The sequence below is a fragment of the Glandiceps talaboti genome, chromosome 22 (genome assembly GCF_964340395.1).
Source record: "Glandiceps talaboti chromosome 22, keGlaTala1.1, whole genome shotgun sequence".
NCBI lineage: Eukaryota > Metazoa > Hemichordata > Enteropneusta > Spengelidae > Glandiceps > Glandiceps talaboti.
The window spans coordinates 548,348-575,095 of NC_135570.1; the positions used below are offsets into that span (position 1 = coordinate 548,348).

At 35.4% G+C, this 26,748-nt stretch overlaps 1 protein-coding gene across 1 annotated transcript in view; it reads left to right on the forward strand.

The window, feature by feature from the left end:
• Positions 1-217: 217 nt before the first annotated feature.
• Positions 218-26,748, forward strand: part of LOC144452135 (SPARC-like) — a 36,153-nt gene continuing 9,622 nt past the window's right edge. Inside the window, exons 1-3 of the mRNA XM_078143164.1 lie at positions 218-358; positions 841-921; positions 13,836-13,866. Of these exons, the coding sequence (XP_077999290.1) occupies positions 862-921; positions 13,836-13,866 (91 nt within the window). The 5' untranslated portion in view covers positions 218-358; positions 841-861. The remainder of the gene's footprint in view (positions 359-840; positions 922-13,835; positions 13,867-26,748) is intronic.

Consider the following 26,748-nt stretch of genomic DNA (forward strand, 5'->3'; position numbering starts at 1 on the left):
TTATCAAGTACTTAGCGCTCAGAGTTAGTCGAAGCTTTAGCTTTTCATCGATTATCTAAGTTTCTATTCACAGGGTTTTATTCGACTGAGGTATGTATCTTGTATCATCTTCATAACTGCGTTGTCAGGGAAGTTAGCGAGACTTGACCGGACACGGAATTCCCTCTCTCACACAAATAAGTTCAACCTGTCTTCCGCACCATTTCACGGTACGGTGATCTCATTAGCACGTCTGAGTAGATTTATTTGCATACGGCGACGCGACGTTCGGCTGCATACTGCACACACATCGCGCTGGAGACGTGAAGCAACCAAGACAGAAAGGCAGCTCGGCGTAAAACAAAATTAGTTTGAACAGGTAGGATCTTTAGCTGATATTTCTGTCAAGTTTTGTTTAAATCTGTTCGATATGTACACTTTTAACTGTAAAAGTGAAGATATTATCATTAATTCGTCACACACCTCGCAATGTCTTGCTGTTGAAAAGTCACCTCGCCTGTACTGTACCCTTGTTGAGGAATCGGTACGAAAGAGTTGGAAACTAGATCGCCAGAACCAACGAACTTGGCGGTGGCCGGAAACTTGCTCGTCAATATTCTTGACTGAAATCTGATTACATCACCAACTTGCAGAAAGTACATATGAGCACAGTTCTGTTTTACTAGTACTTGACTCTACATACCCCTCTAATTTCTAAGTGTCTAATTACACGTACCGACTAGACAAAGGTGTTCGAAGTCATTTGTTGAAAATCAGCTGTGCAGTTCTGTTAATTATTTTGACGATCAAACTATTAAAACTGGGGCACTATAAACTGGCAATTTTTTTTTCCACATGTAGGTTGTGGATAACCTTACTAAGATGGCACGGGGTTTCATTTTTGTCTTAGTTGCTTTGGCATGCTGTTCTGCTTTCGTCGCGGTAAGTATACCATATCATATTACACTGGATATAATTAACGCCAATAACGGTAAACAGTAAACAAAGGAAACTGTATTATTTTGTGGAGAGAACACAATGGAATAGCGGTTGTATATCATAATCGCGGCTTAATCTAGCTGGAAATATCGCAATTATTAAAGTCCGCCCTATTTTTACTAGAAAGTCGCGTGTCCCCGTGTGTAGCTGTGTGAACTTTTTGAAACAAAACGATCGATGTTTACTAAAAATCGCAATGTTTGCGTTCGGAGTAAATAAATTTTACTATAGGGTCGAAGATTGATTCGCGCCATATGTTACTAATACAGGGATAAATTAAACCGAACGTGCTACTTGGGAAACATTCGATGAAATGTGTTCTTGTTCACCAACCAGGGTGTAAATTTGGAAGCATTCAGTTGGTACAAAGCATTTGCGGCCTTCTGTACCTACACATAGAACAGCCAAATACACATTGTTGGAATATGGGACCATTTCAACTCTTTACATTAAAGTTTACACTGCAGCAAAACTCGCCGCAAATCCTTACATTTGCACAGCTCAAGTTTATTTACAATGCAATCGAACACATGCCATTCAGTTCTCTTTCATTGATTAACAACTAAAACCAGAAACCCTCTTTAGACCACATCAAAACTCTAAAATTACACACTCCGCATATTTGCTATCCAAAAGGCACCTTTGTTTCGCACTCCATTGCAAACGCTAAAAGCATTACGACTGTAGTTACTTAATGCCATGACAACGAAAAATCATCTGGAAACCTAAATAAGGTGTGGTTGAATTCAATACTGTAAGACATGGTACAAAGACCCTCCTTGTTGATAAAAATGGACTTAAAAAGACCCTTCTTGTTTGAATGGGTACTTGGAAAACAAGCTAGACCAAGTAATATCTACAAAACGGTATTCTGATTGAAATAAAATCGGTCTCAATACACTAGTGGTGCCACTTGCTTCAGGGAAAATGATTTCCAAAAGTACTTGTGGTAAACCCCAACAACATGACCATTCAACGTACAATGAAAAGAACAGTAACATCGTTCACACTTTAAGGACTTAAATCCCTAGGCCTTAAAAGTTGTATATGAAAGGTAAGAACAGTCTGTAATGAGTGGAGTCTGCAACTGCTGTTATAGTAAAGAACTCCAATGACTGCAGTGGGACTGGTGTAGAATAGAGATTTTTACTTTGCAAACCAATGTAGAGAACTTAGCAGTAGAACCACCATAGAGAGGTTGTTGATAGAACCACCATATAGAGGTTGTTGATAGAACCACCATAGAGAGGTTGTTGATAGAACCACCATAGAGGTTTAGTTATTGACAACCACCATAGAGAGGTTGTTGATAGAACCACCATAGAGAGGTTGTTGATAGAACCACCATAGAGAGGTTTAGTTATTGATAGAACCACCATAGAGAGGTTGTTGATAGAACCACCATAGAGAGGTTTAGTTATTGACAGGACCACCATAGAGAGGTTGTTGATAGAACCACCATAGAGATTTAGTTATTGACAACCACCATAGAGAGGTTGTTGATAGAACCACCATAGAGAGGTTTAGTTATTGATAGAACCACCATAGAGAGGTTTAGTTATTGACAGGACCACCATAGAGAGGTTGTTGACAGAACCACCATAGAGATTTAGTTATTGACAACCACCATAGAGAGGTTGTTGATAGAACCACCATAGAGAGGTTTAGTTATTGACAGGACCACCATAGAGAGGTTGTTGATAGAACCACCATATAGAGGTTATTGATAGAACCACCATAGAGAGGTTTAGTTATTGACAGGACCACCATAGAGAGGTTGTTGATAGAACCACCAGAGAGGTTTAGTTATTGACAGGACCACCATAGAGAGGTTGTTGATAGAACCACCATATAGAGGTTATTGATAGAACAACCATAGAGAGGTTTGGTTATTGATAGAACCACCAGAGAGGTTTAGTCATTGACAACCACCATAGAGAGGTTGTTGATAGAACCACCATAGAGAGGTTTAGTTATTGACAGGACCACCATAGAGAGGTTGTTGATAGAACCACCAGAGAGGTTATTGATAGAACCACCATATAGAGGTTTGGATATTAATAGAACCACCATAGAGGTTTAGTTATTAATAGAACCACCATAGAGGTTTAGTTATTAATAGAACCACCACAGCAAGGTTGTTGATAGAACCACCATAGAGAGGTTAGTGGTACAAAAGAGCAATAGTGTGTATAGTACCATCATAGAGAGCAATAGTGTGTATAGTACCATCATAGAGAGCAATAGTGTGTATAGTACCATCATAGAGAAATTTAAATTAATCATAATCTACCCTAATTAGGTTGTGATAATTAACCAGCTTAAAACTGTGTTAGTGTTTCAACACATTGTTTAATTAAACCAGCTTAATAAGGCTTCCAGTCTTAATCAGTGTTAATACCAGTGTGCTGTGATACTGATATGATAACATATCAAAATAGAAGTAAAACAAACTATGTCTGATAAAATATAGACAATTTGACGTCTAATTAAAACTGGTCTTTTAGTTCTACCAACAGATAAATCACCTAATTTCATACAGAGATCACTTTTGAAGACAGACTTGATTGAAGACAGACCTGTGTTAATAAACTTTAATAATAAGTAATTTGCTTCAAGTGTTGATTAAGTACAAACACAAATAGCTGCTTAGTTTGAGAAACTACCTTAATAATAATAATAATCTTTTGTTTATACTGGATAGTCCTTTAATTATATAAACACTTGTCTCCCAAGAAATCCAGTGAGGGCCATCCCTCATGGCCATGGATTCAGTGTTCACCTTGACAGTACCATAGACCCTGAGGCTCCTTCACCCACGTGAAGGGCCATATATGACTAGCCATGCTGAAATTCTTATTCTGTGTTTTTACCTAGAATAGTAAGTTAGTAGGGAAAATACTAGTCTAGAGTTCTAATCTGGTACAGTATTACGTATTAAAAACTTCATTACTAATACCAGTCTCGTCAAGACGGTTGTTCAAACACAGAAATCTGTGCTACCCCCAACTGTGTTCATATAAACAAGATGATTTTAGTTCAAACACACTGGAGGTGGAGTCCTGGTTGGACATTTCATTTCAGTACAGTCCTAGAAATGTTAGAAAGGTCAAAAACATTTCTGTATCAAATGAATATCAATAAGCGATGACGACAGCCTGTCAGTTTGTGATGGATTACTACTGACATGCGCCCTTTGTGTTTCGTTCACTACAGGGGCGTATCACTATTTAACACCTTTGGTAACCGTCTTGACTAGACTGGTATTAGGAATGAATTTATTTAATATGTAATACTGTACCAGTTTAGAACTCTATAGATCTAGACTAGGAAAATACCTGCGTTCCACAATCAGGTTCCCAAACATAATTAGAGTAAGTTTTTTTGATGCCCATTTTACCAATACATCTATTTGAGATGTCCTGAAACTACCCCAAACTTTATATTCTACAAGTGAATGAACTATTGACACCCAAACTTGTACCATGATGTAAAACATAAAAGATAGGAAGTAGTGAAGCAGAATGCCTACAATCTACAAATGACAATACATCTAAAAGACCTGTAATTGTTTCTTACGCAACTCGATCCTTTGGCCTTGGTTGAGCAGGTAAATATTGCAATGTTACATTTAGGATGAACTGTAGTACAGGGGAGTAGAGGATGTACTGTCTATGCCATTTTGATATGCCACTACTGTTATGCCAAATTTTGTGCTCCACTAGCTAGTCTAGCCCTATATGTGCTATAATCATCTCCACAGTATAGTCAAATGGATTTTTCTAGCACCAAATTCTGTTCTTACCACCACCACCACCACCACCACCACCACCACCAACAGCATTAGTTTATGCTATTTGAATGTGATGTAAATTGGATGCATCCTCACTTCACTTACTCAAACTGGAGGTTGAGTTTGTAGTAAACTGAATGAAGTAACCAATAACAACTACCTGTCAATGTGTGATGGATTACTACTGACATGTGCTGTTCACCCTTTCCACAGCAGGAGATTAGTTAGTTTTGATAGAATTTGTCCATTTGACTGTATGTGGAGAGAGTAGAGAGATAGAGATCGCGACCTTAGAAAACAAAAATAACTACTTACAGACTACACATGCAGTAACTAGACTAGTGTTCCACTACTAGGCACTAGTTAATTGTGGTGATCGACTCACAAGAAAACCTTGTTTATCTAGGTCATTTTGACTGTCTGTACAATGTTGTCATTCATTAGACACTTAGGATTGGAGTGAAGTTTGGAGGTGTTTCCTTAATTGGCCTCCAAACAGTTCTTGAATCTTTTGTGTTAAAACATAAGATGGTCTTGGTGTCTTATTATAATTTAGAAAACATAGTTCACTCTCAAGGGTCAATGAGTAAAAAAAATGGACACAAATATATTCTTTACCAGTGATTTGACATCCCTTGCTTCATTTAAGATCCTTATCAAATCACTGCCTAAGGTAATTCCATTATTTTCCTGTTTGCCCAGGTGTTTTAACACCCTTACTACCAGCTTTCTAGATAGAGTGTATTGTGATAACACCTTTCCAAATATAGTCTGGTGCTAGTCTTTAGTCTTCATTGAATCTAAAGATTTCTCTTTACAGAGATGATTTGTTACCACATTGGCATCCAGACTACAGCAAATTGAATGAGGTTCAGTTTTAGCAAATTGATTAAAAGATAGATGATTCCTCCCGATTTCCTTGATTAAAAGATAGATGATTCCTCACGATTTCCTTGATTAAAAGATAGATGATTCCTCTCAATTTCCTTGATTAAGAGATAGATGATACCTCCCTATTTCCTGTAAAGACACCAACATTGTTGTAGTGGTCCATATACAAGATGTTATCCATGTGATAATTCATGATGTACATGTATTAGCTATTTACATAAACTGTGTTTATGGCCGAGTTGTAAACAAATTAGAACATACTTAAAAGTGTTATGTCAACAGATAAATGAACCATAAACAGTGGAAGGTATTTGCAGTCTGAGATTGGTGTACCAGTACTGTTAAAGAGACAAAGGAACAACATATGAAAAGTACTTGAAAAAAACTATCACAGTATTATTACCTGTATGTATAAGAAAAGTGGACCAGTAGTTATTAGACATATCATGCAGGACTCAAAGTTAGTGGTAGTCCTGCCAGTGAAAAAGAAAGTCCTGATAGCCAGGTTTCCCCTTTCTGTTACCTGAGTTCCTTAACTGTAGCAAAAACACTGTCAGACTAATGCAGGGATTGAATGTATGAGTTTGGACTTCACAGCTAGATCGATCTGTTTGTGAGTTTGGACTTCACACTATTGCAGCCAGATCTGTTTATGAGTTTGGACTTCACACTACTGCAGCTAGATCTGTTTATGAGTTTGGACTTCACACTACTGCTGTGAGATCTGTTTGTGAGTTTTGACTTCACACTACTGCAGCTAGATCTGTTTGTGAGTTTGGACTTCACACTACTGCTGCGAGATCTGTTTGTGAGTTTTGACTTCACACTACTGCAGCTAGATCTGTTTATGAGTTTGGACTTCATACTACTGCAGCTAGATCTGTTTGTGAGTTTGAACTTCACATTACTGCAGCTAGATCTGTTTGTGAGTTTGGACTTCACACTACTGCAGCTAGATCTGTTTGTGAGTTTGGACTTCACACTACTGCAGCGAGATCTGTTTGTGAGTTTGGACTTCACACTACTGCAGCTAGATCTGTTTGTGTGAGTTGATCGTTTTAGTGAACTAATCCATAGAAAAATGTGTATCAACACTGACAAAGAGTTGATAGATTATCCATACAGTGTCTGCCATGTGAACATGCATGTATTTACAGTAATGCTGTGTAATATATATATAGCAATAGTAAGAACGTAAAGTATCCTTTTGTTGTCAATATTTACCAGACTTGAGCCTCTACCTTGAAGGTTTAGCTGTCCGGATTAGGATAGCAATTTAAATGTGAAACACAGTTGTCTGGCAAAGTTGTGAGAAAGTTGGTCTGGAATAAATAATAATCATATTGCTTATATGTTATTAAGACCTCTGTAGAATTGAAAACCTGGTGAAATTCATACTGTACCTAGTAGTAGTTTTCCAGTGATAGAGTAACTAAGTAAAGTACTGTTTAATCGAGAAAACAAAAACACTGGCAGTCTAGGTTTTGGAGATAATGTTATTACCTTCAGTGACCTTGCTTGTCAAGTGTTTTATGTTGTAATGAGAATTGGTGAATAGGGACATTATATAAGGACTTGATTCTGTGATTGTAGCAAAGCTTGTTATTTCATCATTCATGTACCTTTCTTCCAATAGTTGTTGATGTCTTTCCACACACATTCATTCAAAGTGTTAAAGTAGGGAAACTTCAATTCAGTTACAACACTTTAAAGGCCAAAGTTTCAATCCTAGGTTTTTATGTTATTGGTGAAGCCATTAAAAGGAAACAAATGATAAGAACAATTCCTAATCGAAACTAGGCAAGAAGGGACCTTTCGGACCTTGATAGGTCCAGATTTAGATATCCTTCTGCACAATACATGGTCTTAAACGTGCAATAAGTACAGAGTTTAGGCTTGTTTAGGATAATGCTTGCAATAATGTTTTTGGTATTGTACTGCACTGAAAGTACCATTAGTATGCATGTCATACCAGTGCAAGTATTCTCTGGTACATATGTAATAATACCACTAGTATGTGCACACACCAGTGTAAGTAATCTCTGGTAAATATGTAATAATACCACTAGTATGTGCACACCCAAGTACAAGTAATCTCTGGTACATATGTAATAATACCACTAGTATGCACACACACCAGTGCAAGTAATCTCTGGTACATATGTAATAATACCACTAGTATGTGCACACACCAGTGCAAGTAATCTCTGGTACATATGTAATAATACCACTAGTATGCACACACACCAGTGCAAGTAATCTCTGGTACATATGTAATAATACCACTAGTATGTGTACACCTGTGTAAGTAATCTCTAGTACATATGTAATAATACAACTAGTATGCACACACACCAGTGCAAGTAATCTCTGGTACATATGTAATAATACCACTAGTATGTGCACACCCAAGTACAAGTAATCTCTGGTACATATGTAATAATACCACTAGTATGTGCACACACCAGTGCAAGTAATCTCTGGTACATATGTAATAATACCACTAGTATGTGCACACACCAATGCAAGTAATCTCTGGTACATATGTAATAATACCACTAGTATGTGCACACACCAGTGTAAGTAATCTCTGGTACATATGTAATAATACCACTAGTATGTGCACACACCAGTGCAAGTAATCTCTGGTACATATGTAATAATACCACTAGTATGTGCACACACCAGTGCAAGTAATCTCTGGTACATATGTAATATAATACCACTAGTATGTGCACACACCAGTGTAAGTAATCTCTGGTACATATGTAATAATACCACTAGTATGTGCACACACCAGTGCAAGTAATCTCTGGTACATATGTAATAATACCACTAGTATGTGCACACACCAGTGCAAGTAATCTCTGGTACATATGTAATAATACCACTAGTATGTGCACACACCAGTGCAAGTAATCTCTGGTACATATGTAATAATACCACTAGTATGTGCACACACCAGTGCAAGTAATCTCTGGTACATATGTAATAATACCACTAGTATGTGCACACACCAGTGCAAGTAATCTCTGGTACATATATAATAATACCACTAGTATGTGCACACACCAGTGCAAGTAATCTCTGGTACATATGTAATAATACCACTAGTATGTGCACACACCAGTGCAAGTAATCTCTGGTACATATATAATAATACCACTAGTATGTGCACACACCAGTGCAAGTAATCTCTGGTACATATGTAATAATACCACTAGTATGTGCACACACCAGTGCAAGTAATCTCTGGTACATATATAATAATACCACTAGTATGTGCACACACCAGTGCAAGTAATCTCTGGTACATATATAATAATACCACTAGTATGTGCACACACCAGTGTAAGTAATCTCTGGTACATATGTAATAATACCACTAGTATGTGCACACACCAGTGCAAGTAATCTCTGGTACATATATAATAATACCACTAGTATGTGCACACACCAGTGCAAGTAATCTCTGGTACATATATAATAATACCACTAGTATGCACACACACCAGTGTAAGTAATCTCTGGTACATATGTAATAATGACAATTACAAGTTTCTGATTATTTTAAGTACTCCACGTGTTTGTTGGTTTCTAGTGTAAAAATTATAAGTTTTAGTAACATTTATATATTATAAATCAAAAAATGAAAATTATAGAAAATTAACCTCCATTTTCACCCCCTCATCCATATCCAGCTGTGTTAGTTGAACTGATAGAGAGGATGATATAATGTAACTGTCATTCATTGATAAACAAGAAGACAACGTGCAACTTGACTTAATCAATACAGCCAACTTGAGAACTAAATTTTCATCTACAATGTAGTGGCTGGTCTGTATCTACAGAGCAAATACTACACAAATAAATAAACTCCACATAGCGTTTTTGCAAACATAGACAAAACACCTGCCATTCATACTTTTACAGTGAGGCTCTAAAAATCCTCTTTCTCTCTCAACTTGCACTTAGTGGTGTACAAGCAAATGCCTTCTAGTGATTAAAAACTACCTAACTGTTTTACATAGAAGTGTAAACTGTCTAGCTGTTTTAACACTGAGATGAGGATAAATCACCAATTGCAGTTGTTACATAATACAGACTGAATCCTTGTCAGCCAAAACTCAATAATATAATCTTTGCATGACTGTCTGACCTCCTGTCTACATTCCAGTTTTCACATAGTCTCAGACAGTAATCACATCATTAATATCGTGTCCCTCAATAATTAGTCTACAGGGAGACTACAGGAAACAGACTGCCTGGTATTGACAGGTAGTGAGACTTTCATGTTTTCCGATTGAAATACTCAGGGGGATTCATTTTCATGAAAACAAAGATTCTATGAGTCTTTTATTGCTCTAATAAATAGTGTGTGACAAATTCTTTTTTTTAAACTGAAGACAAATTAGGTTGTTTACACCATCTGTTTTTTTTTTCTGAAAATAAACTTTATACATATACCATTTTGCAATGAAAGGCATGTAAACTGAAATTGATTGTTTATGAAATTGTGCTCTATTTTAAAACTGGGATTGCAATAAAATGTATTGAGGATCAAATATTTTTTACCTTCTTTACAAATTACATGTCTTCATGTATCTAGAAACTATGCATGTGGTTGTTTTTTACCATATCTCTCTCTCCACTGTATAGTCAAATGGCTTTCATTAACTTGATATTTTGTTCTTACCACCGACAGCAGTAGTTTAATGCTACTGGAGTGTTGATATATACTTGATGACGTTATCACATTCTCACATGACTTACTTTCAAACTGGAGGTTGAGTTTGTAGTAAATTGACTGAAGTAACCAATTATAGCCACCTGTCAGTATGTGGATTACTACTGACATGAGCTGTTCACCCTTTAGCTAGATTTTCATCAAAATTTGTTCATTAGACTATATGTGGAGAGAGAGAGAGAGATCATAGAAAACGTGTATAGTTACTAGACACTTCATCCCTTTGATTTAGAGTTGAAGAGAAAGCAATTCAACAACTAACATTAACTTCATCTCATGGACATTAGTGTCATAGAAAAACACACTAAAATTTGTAGGTGACTGGAGTCGTCTGTTCTTACATTTTAAAGATTTAGTATACTTTGTGTGTTTGTTCTTTGATTATTTAGTACTTAGACATGCTTGACTACAAACTCAAATGACGTCTAATACGTACTGACAGATTGCTTTAAGTTCTCAGTTCTAAGCTGTCTGCCAATGTCTGACTGTGTTGCTTTCATTTCAAACAACATAAAAGTGTCAGATTTGTTTTTGCAACAAAGCAATTCATGTCTGAAAAAGATGTTGGTGTTGATATCAAGTATTGGGTGTAACGTTTACTGAATACTAGAATAGAATTGGATAAAGTTTAAGGATATTTTGTTTACAATATGAAATCTATATTGTGATACTAGCTTGGCTATTTTCGTTGTTTTTGTACCAGGCTGAGATTCAACATATCTTTGTCAAGTGAACAAGTTGTAGCTGGAATGTTATTGCTCCTAAACAACTAGCCCAGAGACTTGGCTATCTAAGTCAACCTACTGGCTTGATAGTATAGCCCACAGACTTGGCTATCTGACTTGACAGTTCTAAAGGTGAATTGACATTTTCAAGCCAGATAACCTAGTCTCTGGGCTAATGAACAACAATATAGTATACATTGAAAAATATATTTCTACACAATGTTTTTGGTAACAAAAATTTTCACACTCTACATATGCAAACTTTTTAATTTGTCGTAACAAATTCTTATTAATTATAGGAGGTACGGAAGGTTGGATTTAGTACTTTTTAAAGTTTATTGTATTTATTTTACACCTAATTAAACAAACTTGTCTTTCTCTTGTAATTGTTTTTAATTCTTTGATGTTACTTTGTTAGGGTTAAAGAGTGAAAGTGTAAACATGGAAATTTTCACTAAAGATTTATTTTTTCTTTTATAACACTGGCAAACCAAGAAAAGCACAAAACTGAATAGTGACTAAAATGTCTTCTTGTACACAATATACCAGTCTGGTAATTAGTAAAAATTAGTCTTTTGGAACTTAGAGTTGAAGAGTGAAATTGTAAACATTTCTTGTGGCAAAAATATGTAGGCTTTGAAGTTGATCAGTGTCCAACTTGTAGCTGTGATAACAGACAGCAGGTTTTTTGTTGAGGGTTAAAATCATTTGGTTTCCATGTGAGTTGCCACATGATATGGAAAGGAAAACACAAAATGTTGGCATTTTACAAGTGATTGCTTTGTTTTAATGGCATGTCAAAATGGCCAGGGGGGCACATGTATGTTGCTGACACATAGTGCTGATACATTTTTGTTAAAAAATTTCAGTTAATACCGGTATGCATTTAGTGCAAAAATACCTTTATTCACTGTGGACTGCAAACAAAGGCCACTTAGGTCATTGATTTTACAAACAAATGCCACTTAGTTCATTGGTTTTCAGTAAGATTAATTGGTTTTGGTTCAAATATTGCAAAACTAGAAAATTCCTGTGGTTGCATCTATGAGAATTAGGTCTCAAACAAATTGTGTCGAGGTCATTGGTTTTTAAAGAGATTGATTGGTCTGGGTTAAAATTGTACAAAATAAAAAAAATTCTTGTGGTCATAGATAAATTTTATTGAGTAGAAGTAAACATTAATTATATGGTAATTGATGAATCTAACACAAACTATATGGGCTTGTCATGTTGAGTGAACTTTAGGTATGGGTCATGAATTAGTCAATTAATAAAATTCTTGCAAGAAGTAGATATATATAATTATACAGTTTGAAAAATAAACATCAATTGTAAATGTCATTGTAATGGATCCTGATTAATTAATGATGTGTTACATTCTTTGAAAGTTTGATGTTTTTTTCACACCCACATGTTCTTATCATGAAATGTATGAGTCTCTTCACTATAACCTATGTACCAGTGACAACTTGTACCAGTGTGTGCACATACAAGTGGTATCTGCATTGCAGTGCACTACCAAAAACATTGCTATCCTAAACTTTTTTGAAGGTAATTTGAAAAAATTAAATTACAAAGTCACGTGAGAAATAGTGAGATTTGATGACATCATTGCCTTGTGCGATCAAAACAACATGGTGGAATACAGTGTACCACATGATGTCGTCTGTGTATAGTACAGAAAGTATGATGATTACATCAATTAGAAGTCTCTGTTGACCTCTGTAAATATGAAGAAAACATTTGAACAGATCCTCGAAGATAAAAAATGAATAAATAAAATAAACCGTTACCCTACCTACCCACCCTATTTTGAAATTTGGTGTTATCCGAACCATGCAGTTTATTTTTACCAGGTGGACTCACCATGCATTCAGCCTCCAACAGAGACTATGGTGCAATAAGATCAATACACAATCTAGGTCAAATAAATATACTTAATTTTAGCAAACATTGTCTGCTATAGTATTTGTCTTATATTTTAGAGTTCATGGGGTTTAGTCAGTCAATGTAAAGATTGACTTGAGTGCAAATGTTTTAGACCTATAGATTACAGCCTGTAGACCCACCACAGATCTAGACACCACTCAAACATTGAAGTGCTCTCTTTTATAAGTGAACAGTAGACTGTTTACACTTAAATAATCTTATCCATGTCTAAATACCATTCAAATTGTTTTACGATGCCCCATAAAAAGTCTCCACTAATGCTTGTCCCTGTATGACCTACCCAAAATGCATTGTTTAGGGCACCAAGTTGAAAGTCTTCATGAATTATATTGTTAAGAGTGATCATAGAATTGGGTAAAATATTTGATAAAGTTGATTACTGCTGTACGCTGAATATCATATTGTTAAAGTGTGAAATTTTACCTTGAATCATGCAAGTCCATGTATAAGGATTTTAACAATTTTAACCCATCATAGAAAAGCTTTTACATATGGACAGCATTTATTACATCTGATTGTGGCATTTTGGAGATACAGTCATTTTGAGGGCAAGATGTATCAGATAGACAACAGATGTGAAGACAAAGTTGTAACTGTCAAATTTTTATTGCAGCATTCAAAGCTTGAAATGTTTCCTGTGTCTGTGTTCTTATCTATGGCTCAATCCCACCCACTGTGTCAACACCCACTGGAGTGCAAACTGTCTACAACGTGTAAATTTTATAACATTTTTTCTCTTTTTTGTCAACAGGCAAAGAAAGAACAGGAAACATGGGAGCAAGGTAAGTTTGTCTACTGTCAGGTATCATTGTGTAAATTATTAACCCTATCAATACTTTTATTGTGTTGTGTATACAAGTTTGATGTTTAGGGTCACCATGGTATTCAAGGTCAAAGGTCATGTAAGGATATCAGTGTCAAATGTCACATCAGACAACAACTTATCTTGTATAAGGTAAAACAGATGAAGGAGAAATCAATCCACTCAATGTGGTGCTAAATTTTTGAGAAAGGACACTGGTAACAGTAAGAACTCTAGTAGTAACAGTGCGGACCCTGGTAACAGTGAGGACACTGGTAACAGTGCGGACCCTGGTAACAGTGCAGACCCTGGTAACAGTGCGGACCCTGGTAACAGTGCGGACCCTGGTAACAGTGCAGACCCTGGTAACAGTGAGGACACTGGTAACAGTGCGGACCCTGGTAACAGTGCAGACCCTGGTAACAGTGCGGACCCTGGTAACAGTGCGGACCCTGGTAACAGTGCAGACCCTGGTAACAGTGCGGACCCTGGTAATAGTGAGGACCCTGGTAACAGTGCGGACCCTGGTAACAGTGCGGACCCTGGTAACAGTGCGGACCCTGGTAACAGTGCGGACCCTGGTAACAGTGCAGACCCTGGTAACAGTGCGGACCCTGGTAACAGTGCAGACCCTGGTAACAGTGCGGACCCTGGTAATAGTGAGGACCCTGGTAACAGTGCAGACCCTGGTAACATTAGGGGTCAAAGTTGGCATAGTTCTCCATACAGTGTATGATTTACCATAATTTGGGTGACAAACCCCAGTAAAATGACTGGTGGACTTAGGTTTTATTTACTTGCCACTCTTAACAAAACTTACGGATTGTAATATATCAGTGTTTTGCTTTTATGTTTTACACCTCATAGTATTATAAGAGAGATAAAAAAACAGGTAAAATTTCCTACACAGTACACATATAGAATAAGTTGTTTTGGGAACTCTGGTAGAAAAATCTTAAAACCTACTTAGGTAGATTTTACCAATATTTTTACTGTTCAGAACAAAAACACTACAGATGACTTTTATTAAATAATCTCAATAGAATCTGTGATAGTTTATAGGAAATTATGTTATAATACGACATTTTATCATCAAACTCCTTAAAACTCTTGCTTTATCATCAAAACTTTCAAAAAAAAATTAATATTAGGTGTGAAAATATTGTCTGACAAACCTGTAGAAAAAAGTTGGTCCAGAAAAAAAGAATAATCCTGTGTAGTCCTCCTGGCACAACTGATAAGAGATAACACTAATTTGAGAACCTGGGATTGAAACCTATAGCTGGCCTGTGAAGAGTAATAACTATGTGAGGTCTTCAGTTCCTGAGATGTAATGTTACGATATTAGTTAGCTGTTGGAATGGGGTCAGAACACTGTAGCAAAGCACTTACAAACACTGTCACATTAACCTTTTAAGGTTTAGAATATCATATACAAACTTCCGATGAAGCCTGAGACACCAAACACTTGAACCGAAGGGCTTGTTACTGACTTTGGAAAATAATAGGTTTTGATCTCTCGTGACCTTGGTCTAATTGGCATACTTTGTAATAAAATATAGCACTCACTGTGCCAACAAGGGTGAGTAAACCATGAAGAGGGTTCAGGCTACATCTGAGTGTATTTCATAAAGTGCTCTTAATGGCCTGTGATTCAATCTCAGGTTCTCACATTATCTCTTCAATGAAGCCATAATTGTTGAAGACCAACTTTTTCATTGTTCTGCCAGACAACTGTTACTGTTTTCATTGTTCTGCCAGACAACTGTTACTGTTTTCATTGTTCTGCCAGACAGATGTTACTGTTTTCATTGTTCTGCCAGACAACTGTTACTGTTTTCATTGTTCTGCCAGACAGATGTTACTGTTTTCATTGTTCTGCCAGACAACTGTTACTGTTTTCATTGTTCTGCCAGACAACTGTTACTGTTTTCATTGTTCTGCCAGACAGATGTTACTGTTTTCATTGTTCTGCCAGACAACTGTTACTGTTTTCATTGTTCTGCCAGACAACTGTTACTGTTTTCATTGTTCTGCCAGACAACTGTTACTGTTTTCATTGTTCTGCCAGACAACTGTTACTGTTTTCATTGTTCTGCCAGACAACTGTTACTGTTTTCATTGTTCTGCCAGACAATTAACTGTTACTGTTTTCATTGTTCTGCCAGACAGATGTTACTGTTTTCATTGTTCTACCAGACAAATGTTACTGTTTTCATTGTTCTGCCAGACAACTGTTACTGTTTTCATTGTTCTGCCAAACAACTGTTACTGTTTTCATTGTTCTGCCAGACAACTGTTACTGTTTTCATTGTTCTGCCAGACAACTGTTACTGTTTTCATTGTTCTGCCAAACAACTGTTACTGTTTTTCTCACACTGATTTTAATCATAAACCAACATGGTCTTTTAAAGGGCCATGATTAAATGCCATATTCTTGCTAACCTAAACCCCCCCCCCCCCCTCATCTATATATTATATATACATATTTTCTACATACCTATATTATATATAATACCTATATTATATATAATATAGGTGTGTAGAAAATATGTACCCTACTCCACACAATTAAAATCAACACAACAATTGTACATTGATAAAGAACCAGATCAAGATAGCCCTTTCCCCCCCCTAGCCCTCATACTATATTTTCATGAATTTTAACAAGGGTACATTGACCTTGACCCAGGATAAGGATTTTCATTCTCCCACTCCCTGACCCCCATCCTCATTTACCCAAGACCACCTTGGCTTAATTACCAGGATTGAAACCACTCCCTGACCCTCATCCCCTATTTACCCAAGACCATCTTGGATTTACATTCTCCCACTCCCTGACCCTCATCCTCATTTACCCAAGACCATGTTGGATTTCCATTCTCCCACTCCCTGACCCGCATCCCCTATTTACCCAAGACCACCTTGGCTTAATTACCAGGATTGAAACTATAAGACTCTGAATAGACCTCCTTGAATTTCACCCATCTTTAATATTTGTTGTTATACTTAGATTTTGACCCCAGGTTTCTTGTCTCATGTCACCATGTTTTAAATACTTACAAGTAAATTGTAATCCCAGGTTTCTGGTCTCATTGGTGGTTTCTCACCGGTGGCCTCAGTTCTGATCAATAGGTGTCAATTTCATTTGAACACTACCAGTTTATTTGTTTGCATGTTTGCATATTGCACTGGATGAGTTTTACAAATAAGTGTCTAGCCACTGTGAATTCAGGTTAAGTTTTAAGGTCAGAAAGGATTACTGGCAATGAAGTCACATACTTTAATATTACTTATAAATTGTGTGGTCGACTCACCCAACAAACTTTGTGAACTGAGTATTTTCAGTGTGTGTTAAATTCTCACATTTCTGTCTTTGTATATTGTATTGTATGTCATCCAACAAACCAGACAGCCTTACAAAGGTCAGGTTTTGGCTCACTTATTTCCATTGATCTAATACACAAGAGTTTACTTTATTTGTCAGGTAACTTTTCAAACTGCGGTGTCTACAGACGACCTAGTTGTTATATTCAGACACTATTAAATCAGCTACATTAGGCTAGTTGTGGGAGTGTTATAGGGTGGTGTAACTGATGGTTTACTGTCCTGAGTTTTAAAATTGATTATTTAGATAGTTAATTCATTTCATTGAGTTTGTCCACTTTCACTCACCAGTGAACACCACTTCTAAAGTTACTGATTTAAAGTACTGCATGACCCAGAAGAGACAGAATAATTGTCTATCTATCTTCTTTCACTCTGTATGAGTTAATTGCCGATTATCTTTAAACTTTTTAGAAGCATCATATTTTTGTCATTGCTTTATCCTACATTGGTGAACTTAAAAAGAAATCATAAAAGAAGATGAAAAAAGCCAATTAACAGGTGCCAAAAATGAGTCAAAACTGATACATGACTTTAATAGGCCAAATAAAAAAATTGTGTGGTTCCGATTACGCTCAATTTTAGAATAGGTGGGTGGGGTATTTTGTTCGTATTTGAGTGTCTAGCTCAAGTAGTTATGTTTTCCGTTGTTTCCATATGGTCTCTGTGTTATTGGTTTCTTCTCATCAGATGTACAGCCATTACAGATTGGAAGAACAGTTTTTTACTGTCTTTTTAAGGTGATGTCAGTTTCCGCAACCATTATTTCTTGCGAAACTTCACAATTTTCATGATTTTATTATTTTTTATCAAATTCGTAAAAAAAGGTTTAGGGTCGGCAGTAAAAATCTAGGAGGGATCGGCTAACCGGAACCAAACAGTTATTTTTTTTAGGCCTAAATTAGAATATTTCTATTCCCCAATACTTGTCTTTGTTCAGCCAAGGAAAAAACAAGCAACTTAAGGGGCCTTGTCACTCTGAGTCAAAGAGGAAGAATAGTGACAAACCTCTTTGGTTACATGTATTTTCCAATTGAATGAAGAAAAATATGGGAGAATACTACTATGTTTGAGGTGAATGCATGTAGCCGAGATATTTGTTGTTGGTTTTCAAAATACCAAGTCATGTTAATAGAATATCTGAGGATCTCTAGATTTGAAAACCAATGACAAATGAATGATGATTTTGTGTACTTTAGTTGTGTGAATTGTACCAACTGAAAATATGAATTTTGTACAATTGGAGGAGAAAGTACATGTAGTCAACTGTTCAAAGTACTTAACAAATGTAGGGTAGGATAAATATTTTAACATTTTTGCAGTTATGACCTTTGTGCAGGAGCTTTTACACTAGAATTCCTGATACTACAATATTTATTTTACAATTCTTCCAAGATCCAAAGATAACACAATTTAGTATAGCCACAGCAAGACATTTTGCTTCTGATCTTTTCTCACATTTTTTGTGGCTTTTAACTCTTGAGTTATTTGATATCACCACAGTAAAAGCTTATAGAGGCTTGCCTTTGAAGATCTCTCTTCACCACAGTAAAAGAGATAGACCCAGGCTATAGACTATATTATAAGCTATGGCTTCTAAGATTCTCAAACATGCAGATTATAACAGCTTGTAATTTATCCTGTTGTTTTGCCTGTACTTTTCCAGTTCACAGTAAATTTACAGCTATGTTGACTTTTTTACCCCCATGGCCACAGTTAGAATATAAATCTTATCAAAATTTGATTTTCCTTTCTTCAAAATTTACTTATTAAGAATATTGTATGTTGCTTTTCCTCAAAAATTGTTCAAAGTCAGACTTTATTTTGCTATTTTTTACTGATATCTCAAAATTGACTCGTATTTTACTTTCCACCAAGGTCAGCAGTATAAACACATAAATTATTCAAGTTGATCTTTTCACCTTTCTGTTTTTACTGACTTCAAACTTTTCTAATATTTTCTTGTCCTTCGAGGTATAAAACACACATAAATTGTTCGGTCAGATTTATAGTTTTCAATTTCTATCAACTTCTAAAAATTTACTATTCCTGGAAGTATTTTGTTAATTTTTCTTGAAGGCAAAATGTACCTTAAGGCTTAACTCAGGGTTACATATATTTTGCTTTATTTTTTCTCAAAATTTTAGTTAAATTTGGTGTTTCATCTATAAGCAGATCATAGACATTTTTCTTTGTTTTCTCATAATTCACAAAAGTTTTCTCAAAATTGAATTTACTGGTATTTGGTTATACTCCCAAGGCATATGTAGAAGTAAACATATATAAGAGTCAGACACTGTGATTTCACCAATTTACAAGTGACCTACAAGGCTAGAGATAAACATACCTAAACTGTTCACACCCAGACATTTTGCCCAGGAGGACTTCCTGTTTTGAATACTAAGTTTGTTGGCATATAAATAAACATTTTAGCCTACATTGTTTAATCTATTGGAAGGTTACACAAAATCTCTATCCTTGAGTAATTTCTTGACAGGACTCAGTAAAAGAAGAAAATTTCAAGCTCTGTTTCTCACGAAAGTTTTGGATCTTCTCCAGTTATTGCAATGTAATGTAAAACGTATTGAAGATTATGATTGAAGGTGTTGTAGAAGTAATGTTGACTTTAAACAGAATTTGCTACATTTGCAACACCTACAGTCATTTGGCAAGGTGAGGTTTTTGTTTCATTCATTAAATATAAAAGTACTTTTATCGATGAACAAAGCAGGATTGTGATTTGAATAGAGTTTTGTTTACATTCATGCAGTTTTTCAAACTTTCCTCAATAACAAACCATACTGTGTTCAGTAGTAAAAGTGTTGTTATCTATCAATGAAACTTTCCTCAGTAACAAACCATACTGTGTTCAGTAGTAAAAGTGTTGTTATCTATCAATGAAACTTTCCTCAATAACAAACCATACTGTGTTCAGTAGTAAAAGTGTTGTTATCTATCAATGAAACTTTCCTCAATAACAAACCATACTGTGTTCAGTAGTAAAAGTGTTGTTATCTATCAATGAAACTTTCCTCAATAACAAACCATACTGTGTTCAGTAGTAAAAGTGTTGTTATCTATCAATGAAACTTTCCTCAATAACAAACCATGCTGTGTTCAGTAGTAAAAGTGTTGTTATCTATCAATGAAACTTTCCTCAATAACAAACCATACTGTGTTCAGTAGTAAAAGTGTTGTTATCTATCAATGAAACTTTCCTCAATAACAAACCATACTGTGTTCAGTAGTAAAAGTGTTATCTATCAATGAAACTTTCCTCAATACCAGCCATACTGTGTTCAAATGTAAAAGTGTTGTTATTTATCAAGTAAAACAACAACCTATAGACATACAAAATGATCAACTTTGATTGTAAATGTACATGTTACATATAGTCTTTTTGGCAAACACTGCCTGATTTAGCTGTAATCTGTCACTTTCTAGCTGAGAATTACATTTATTGGAGTTGATACAATGGTTTCTTACCAGATACTTCATCAATTGACCCACATTTATTGGAGTTGATACAATGGTTTCTTACCAGATACTTCATCAATTGACCCACATTTATTGGAGTTGATACAATGGTTTCTTACCAGATACTTCATCAATTGACCCACATTTATTGGAGTTGATACAATGGTTTCTTACCAGATACTTCATCAATTGACCCACATTTATTGGAGTTGATACAATGGTTTCTTACCAGACACTTCATCAATTGACACACATTTATTGGAGTTGATACAATGATTTCTTACCAGATACTTCATCAATTGACCCACATTTATTGGAGTTGATACAATAATACCAGACATACCATCAGTTAATCCACGTGTACAGGTTGTGAGGACAGTTTAGAATCTGTTCTAGTCTGTAATTCTTGTCACAATAAGTGTGATAAATGCCAACTGTACAAGGACACACGCCAGCAAATGTTTTAGGTCAATTCAACTCTTGACATTTCTAAATTGTTTAATTTGTCCTCACATTTCATACTTGTTCACACTGACATAGAATGCAGCATGCTAAGAAAATTAATCTGCCATACATGCCATCTACTGTTAAAGTTTAGATTAAAGTGGCACATACTGAGTTGATTTTATTTTTATTCGGGTGAAAGGTTCACAAACCTTATTTAAACTGCATTTTAGTGTAATGTCAATGCGTGTCTTGGATTACATTAATAATAATCTTGTAGTGATGTTAGCACAGTATACGGCATAGTACTAGTAGTAGTAGTAGTAGTAGTAGTAGTAGTAGTAGTAGTAGTAGTAGTAGTAGTAGTAGTAGTACTAGTAGTAGTAGTAGTAGTAGTAGTAGGGAGTTCTTTTGACATTTCAGTATACATATCGCTTGGCACCAGTCCCATTGGAGAAACTTTCATATTTAGTTGCATTATCTTTTTGTTTGCTATTCGTTTTTAGTTTTGTAAAGAAAAATGTCCGACTTAAAAAAAATTTCCCCCATTTATTGTATGGGTAATCTCTCAGGGCTCTACACTTTCACCTGACTGTTTATTTTACAATCACACTGACAGTCAGGTTATCATTTTACACACAGAAGAAAAATCAAGATATCAATTGGCGAATTAATGCAGAGACAAACTAAAACTGTTGACATACAGCAATGTGATGTTAGATATCTATTAGTAAAGTTGATACACTCACACTCACTATGGATATTATCTATTATCATCCATTTACACAGATGTAGGCTTACATTCACATGACTGTCTCTTTAATGAAAGATGACACCATAAAGGTCCCCAAAGGAATATCTACCTCATTGAGGGGTCCACAGAAGTATACCTTGGTCCTTGAATTTCTTGAAAACTCTGATATGTGAGACACAAAGGGTTTGATGACACCATTAGTCTCTATGGCTATGCAAGGATTTATGAAAGAATGTTATAACTTACAGCAATAAAAGTTTTTTGAAGTAGAATACCTAGGATTCTAGACATGGATAGATTGGTCAAATGTACTGTGATTGTCTTTGTTTATACTAGAATGGTCTCAAGTAGTGTTCAGACTGACACCTCTTAAAAAAAGACCTTTTTTGGAAGATAAAGAGTGGATTTAAATTGTGAGTTACAACATAATGAAATATAGGTGTATATATCAATTCTGGTTGGTCACAATGTAGTGAAATATATAGGTACGTATATACATCAATTCTGGTTGGTGATAACATAGTGAAATATAGGTATATATATACATCAATTCTGGTTGGTTACAATGTAGTGAAATATATAGGTAATACTATATACATCAATTCTGGTTGGTTACAATGTAGTGAAATATAGGTATATACATCAATTCTGGTTGGTTACAATGTAGTGAAATATATAGGTAATACTATATACATCAATTCTGGTTGGTTACAATGTAGTGAAATATAGGTACGTATATACATCAATTCTGGTTGGTTACAATGTAGTGAAATATAGGTATAGGGGGGGTATCTCAGGGGCTTTCATTTTTGTGAAATTAGTATGCCAAGGATGGTGACCAGTATAGTCATATATTCCTGAACTGAAAAGAGAACCCTATTACAAACATGTGTTATTAAAATACTTTGATGTCCTTAAAGCACTGACTAGCTGCAAATTATAGTAGACCCTGTGACAAGGATTGATGGTCTGTGGACATGAGACTAACTTTAATTTAGAGTCCTGCCTAGGGGGCACACTCATCTCAGAAGGCCTAGGGGGCACACTCATCCCAGTGAAAACTGCTGTTGGAACAAGGTTGTGCAACCTTTTTCTACCTTTAACATGACAGTGTATTACACTCTACAGTCTAAACTAATTTCTGTGTTTTAATTAAACATTAAACTATGGTAGTATATATATAACATGAAAAACAGAAACTTGCATTTGTAACCTAGCAACCCCTTGACCTTTGACCTCACAAATGGTCAACATACCACTCATGTGACTATTGTCTTTGTCAATGTAAACTACTTGACATAGTGTGTCTGTATAAAGACTGCAACAATAACAGTATACAGAGACACACAACATATGCATATTTTGTAATCAGTCAGGGAATCACTGCAACTAGACATGTAGAGTTCCTGTTTGGTCTACCCTTCCTATTGAAGGCTGTGACATCACATATATTGTCCTAACCAGGTTAACTATTATTATTAAAACCACTCATAACCAGAAAGTTAGTGATTTTTAGATGTATAGTCCTTTCATTTCATCTAGTTAAAAAAATTATATATTAAAGTATAAGAGGGAGGGGGGGGGGGGGTGTGTTGTTATTTTTTGAGAATTATTAATATTGGTTTAATGTCCTTACACATATTTTGGTCACTGTAGTATTTGCTACAAAGAGTTTCATGTGACCAGTGAGTGTATTTTCTGGCCATGGCGTCAAAACCTTTCTGTGTTCCTTGACAATAATATTATACATAGTATTAGTAGGTAGTTAACTGTCTGTGACATGTTATCAGAATCTAAACACAGTCCAATAGTTTGCTCAGTTTTCATAACTTGTTTACTGTACTGTTGAGATACATCGTTAGCTGGTCATACCTCCTAGTCCTCATAGCCTGTTTACTGCACTGTTGAGATACATCATTAGCTGCTTGTACCTCCTAGCTCTCATAACCTGTTGACGGTGCTGTCGAGATACAACATTTAATAGCTGGTCGTACCTTCTCGTCCTCATCTTCTCAGAGATTACGAGGGCTAACAGTGTATCTCAACAGTGTCATAAACGTGCTATGTATGCATTGACATTTGTAATATTATTATACTAAGTCTGTTTATAAGTATTTTTGCTTGGGAAAGTAAAAAGTTTATCAACTTGGTCAGATTGTGCCACTATAAAGTTATCAAGATATAAGTCACCACCTAATGATTTACCAAATGTTGTAGACTGGATGGTAGTAAGTCCTCTGCCCTAGTTTTAACTTGACCCAATGTAATCCAAGATGAAGACTGTCACCATGACAATAAAACATTTCATGCAAATCACTATCACTGGTTGACCAGTTGCTATGGTGATATGATCTCAAGAATGTATGTACTATCATAGAGTATAAATCTCCCATGAAATGTTAGATTACAAAGACATGGTCACTGTATGAACCGTGATATTTTAACACATTTCTTATCGTGTCCAACATTCCATAAATTCTTTTTATTTTGTGAACTTTTTGGTTCGCCACAACTTTATTTTAAGAGAATGTCCCAGACATACTTTTCATGAAAGGATAGCACAGATGAGGTGTATTTTGTCTTTGCTATTTTTCTTTATGCTTAGAGGAGCCAAAAAAAGTAATTGTCAGTAAAACTGTATCGTACGTGTGACCTGTCTGATTTTAGTACATGTATTTCCTTCCTAATAGAGAGGTTGCATGGTGCAGGATTGGGAATTACTATTGTGGGTCACCTAAGCATAAACAATATAGTAACGATAAAATCTGGTTCAGCTTTGTTCCCCTGTCTAAGAAATGAACATTTTTTATTTAAAAGTGTTTGCTTTTACATTTTACAGTGCTTTGAGGAATAATGTAAAATAGTGACGGAAAGGAGATTATTTGGATAAAATTTGGATCCTTCTGTCAAGATTTCCTATAATTTTGGTTGGAAACTCGAAACTTAATAAAATATACCAACTTTTTTTACCAAAAATTCTTGAAATAGGTTTTCACCAAGATTCTCTCCGATAATTATTACTAAATAATAAAACTTTTTACATTTCCTATATGTAATCATAGTCAGGTGAATTAATATTTATATTATATCTCTCAAATGATGACATGATATCTGATGATATTATCTTCTGAAGGGCTTGATAATACTTTTGATATTTGATATTATTTTGATAACATTTTTGATTGACATCTGTTTGAAGTCCTTTAAGTCAGCCATCTTGTTTGTTAAGTCTAAATCTACCCATGGTATTGCCATAAAGAGATTGAAACTGATCAAGAGATTGATGCCATGGATAGCACTAGACTATCTTGTTTGCTACAGGGAGTTTCTAACTTTTTCACATGTTATCTGTTGAAGGGAAAAGTCAGTCAATATGTTGAAGTATATGAGAAGTGGTGAATCATCGATATAAACCAGATACAAAACATCTTTTCAGAGTAGTATGACAATGATTTATACAATTAGACATAGGGTTGTATCGGTTCAAGGTAACATGCCACCATTCCTTTGACTCTCTATAATAGAAATGTACAACAGTTGAAATAGTGGAGGCCAATTCAATGAGTAATAGTTAAAACCTTGAGAAAAATGTGGTGTCCTTATAATCACAGTTTACATAAAGTTAGCTAAGTGTATAAAGTGTTTTTGCCAAGGTCTAGAACTCTGTGTAAAAAGAAGGAAATAATATTAAATGCTTCAGCTGTGAATTCTTGATTAGAAACATATTACTTATCCTCAGGCTGGGGATATGGATATAAGATTTGAAGTTTAACTCACCACTTTTTAATAGGCATTCGACTTGTAATGTATATGATTGATAACCTTGAAGTATATATAGACTGAACCCTGTTATAGCCCAATGTCACTGGCCCATTTTGCATTAAAATCTAGGTTTCAGTGAAGAATGGCTGTTTGTCAGAGCTATATAAAAGTTGGTCCAGAACAAAAGAATAATCCTATGTAATCCTTGTAGCTCCACTGATTAGAATAACTCTAATGTGAGAACCTGGGATTGAAACCCTGGCCTTTAAGATATAAATTATGGAAACATTTAAGTATGATACGTTTCCTTAGAAACCTTACTTGAAACTTAGGGAGTAAAATCTAGGTGTTTTGGCAGAGATACAGAAAATGTTGGCATAGAACATAAGAAAAATCCCATGTGTAATTTTGAGATAACACTAATACGATGACCAAGGATTGAAACATAGTCCTTTAACTATTGTTTTTCCTAAATTTTTCCAACCCAAACTGTATCTTGAAAACTGGGATTACTGTACCTGTAGTCCATGGAATTGTGAATTTATGTGAACCCTAAGGTAGGAATTGTTCAGTGAGGTTGCTAACAGTTACATCACAGCTTGTACAGTGATCAAATTTAGTTTAGAAGCAAAACATTTCTTAGGGGAATAAAAAAATGAATTAAAAAAAGCCAAAGGTGTTTGGGTAGATTTATTTTCAGGGAAAAAAAGAATACTAGTAGATATTCAACCTGAACATTGATGCAAAGCAAAGAAATTAAGTAGAGCTAAAAACTGAAAAACAGTGACATACAGGTATTCTAATACATGTAGCTTGTAGACAGTGTCTGCCTAAAAAGGTGACCTGAAGCTATATACAGTGGAATGAACACAGATGATTTGGATAAGACGTTTGCCCGAATAGTAACAAAGCCTGGAGTGTACAGTGAATAGCATGGATGTACTAAGTGTTTGCCTGTGTACAGTGAGTGTGTTATACAACTTGGGATGGTGTACACTGTGTGGCAAAAATAATGTGTACCTGAGGCCAACATGAATA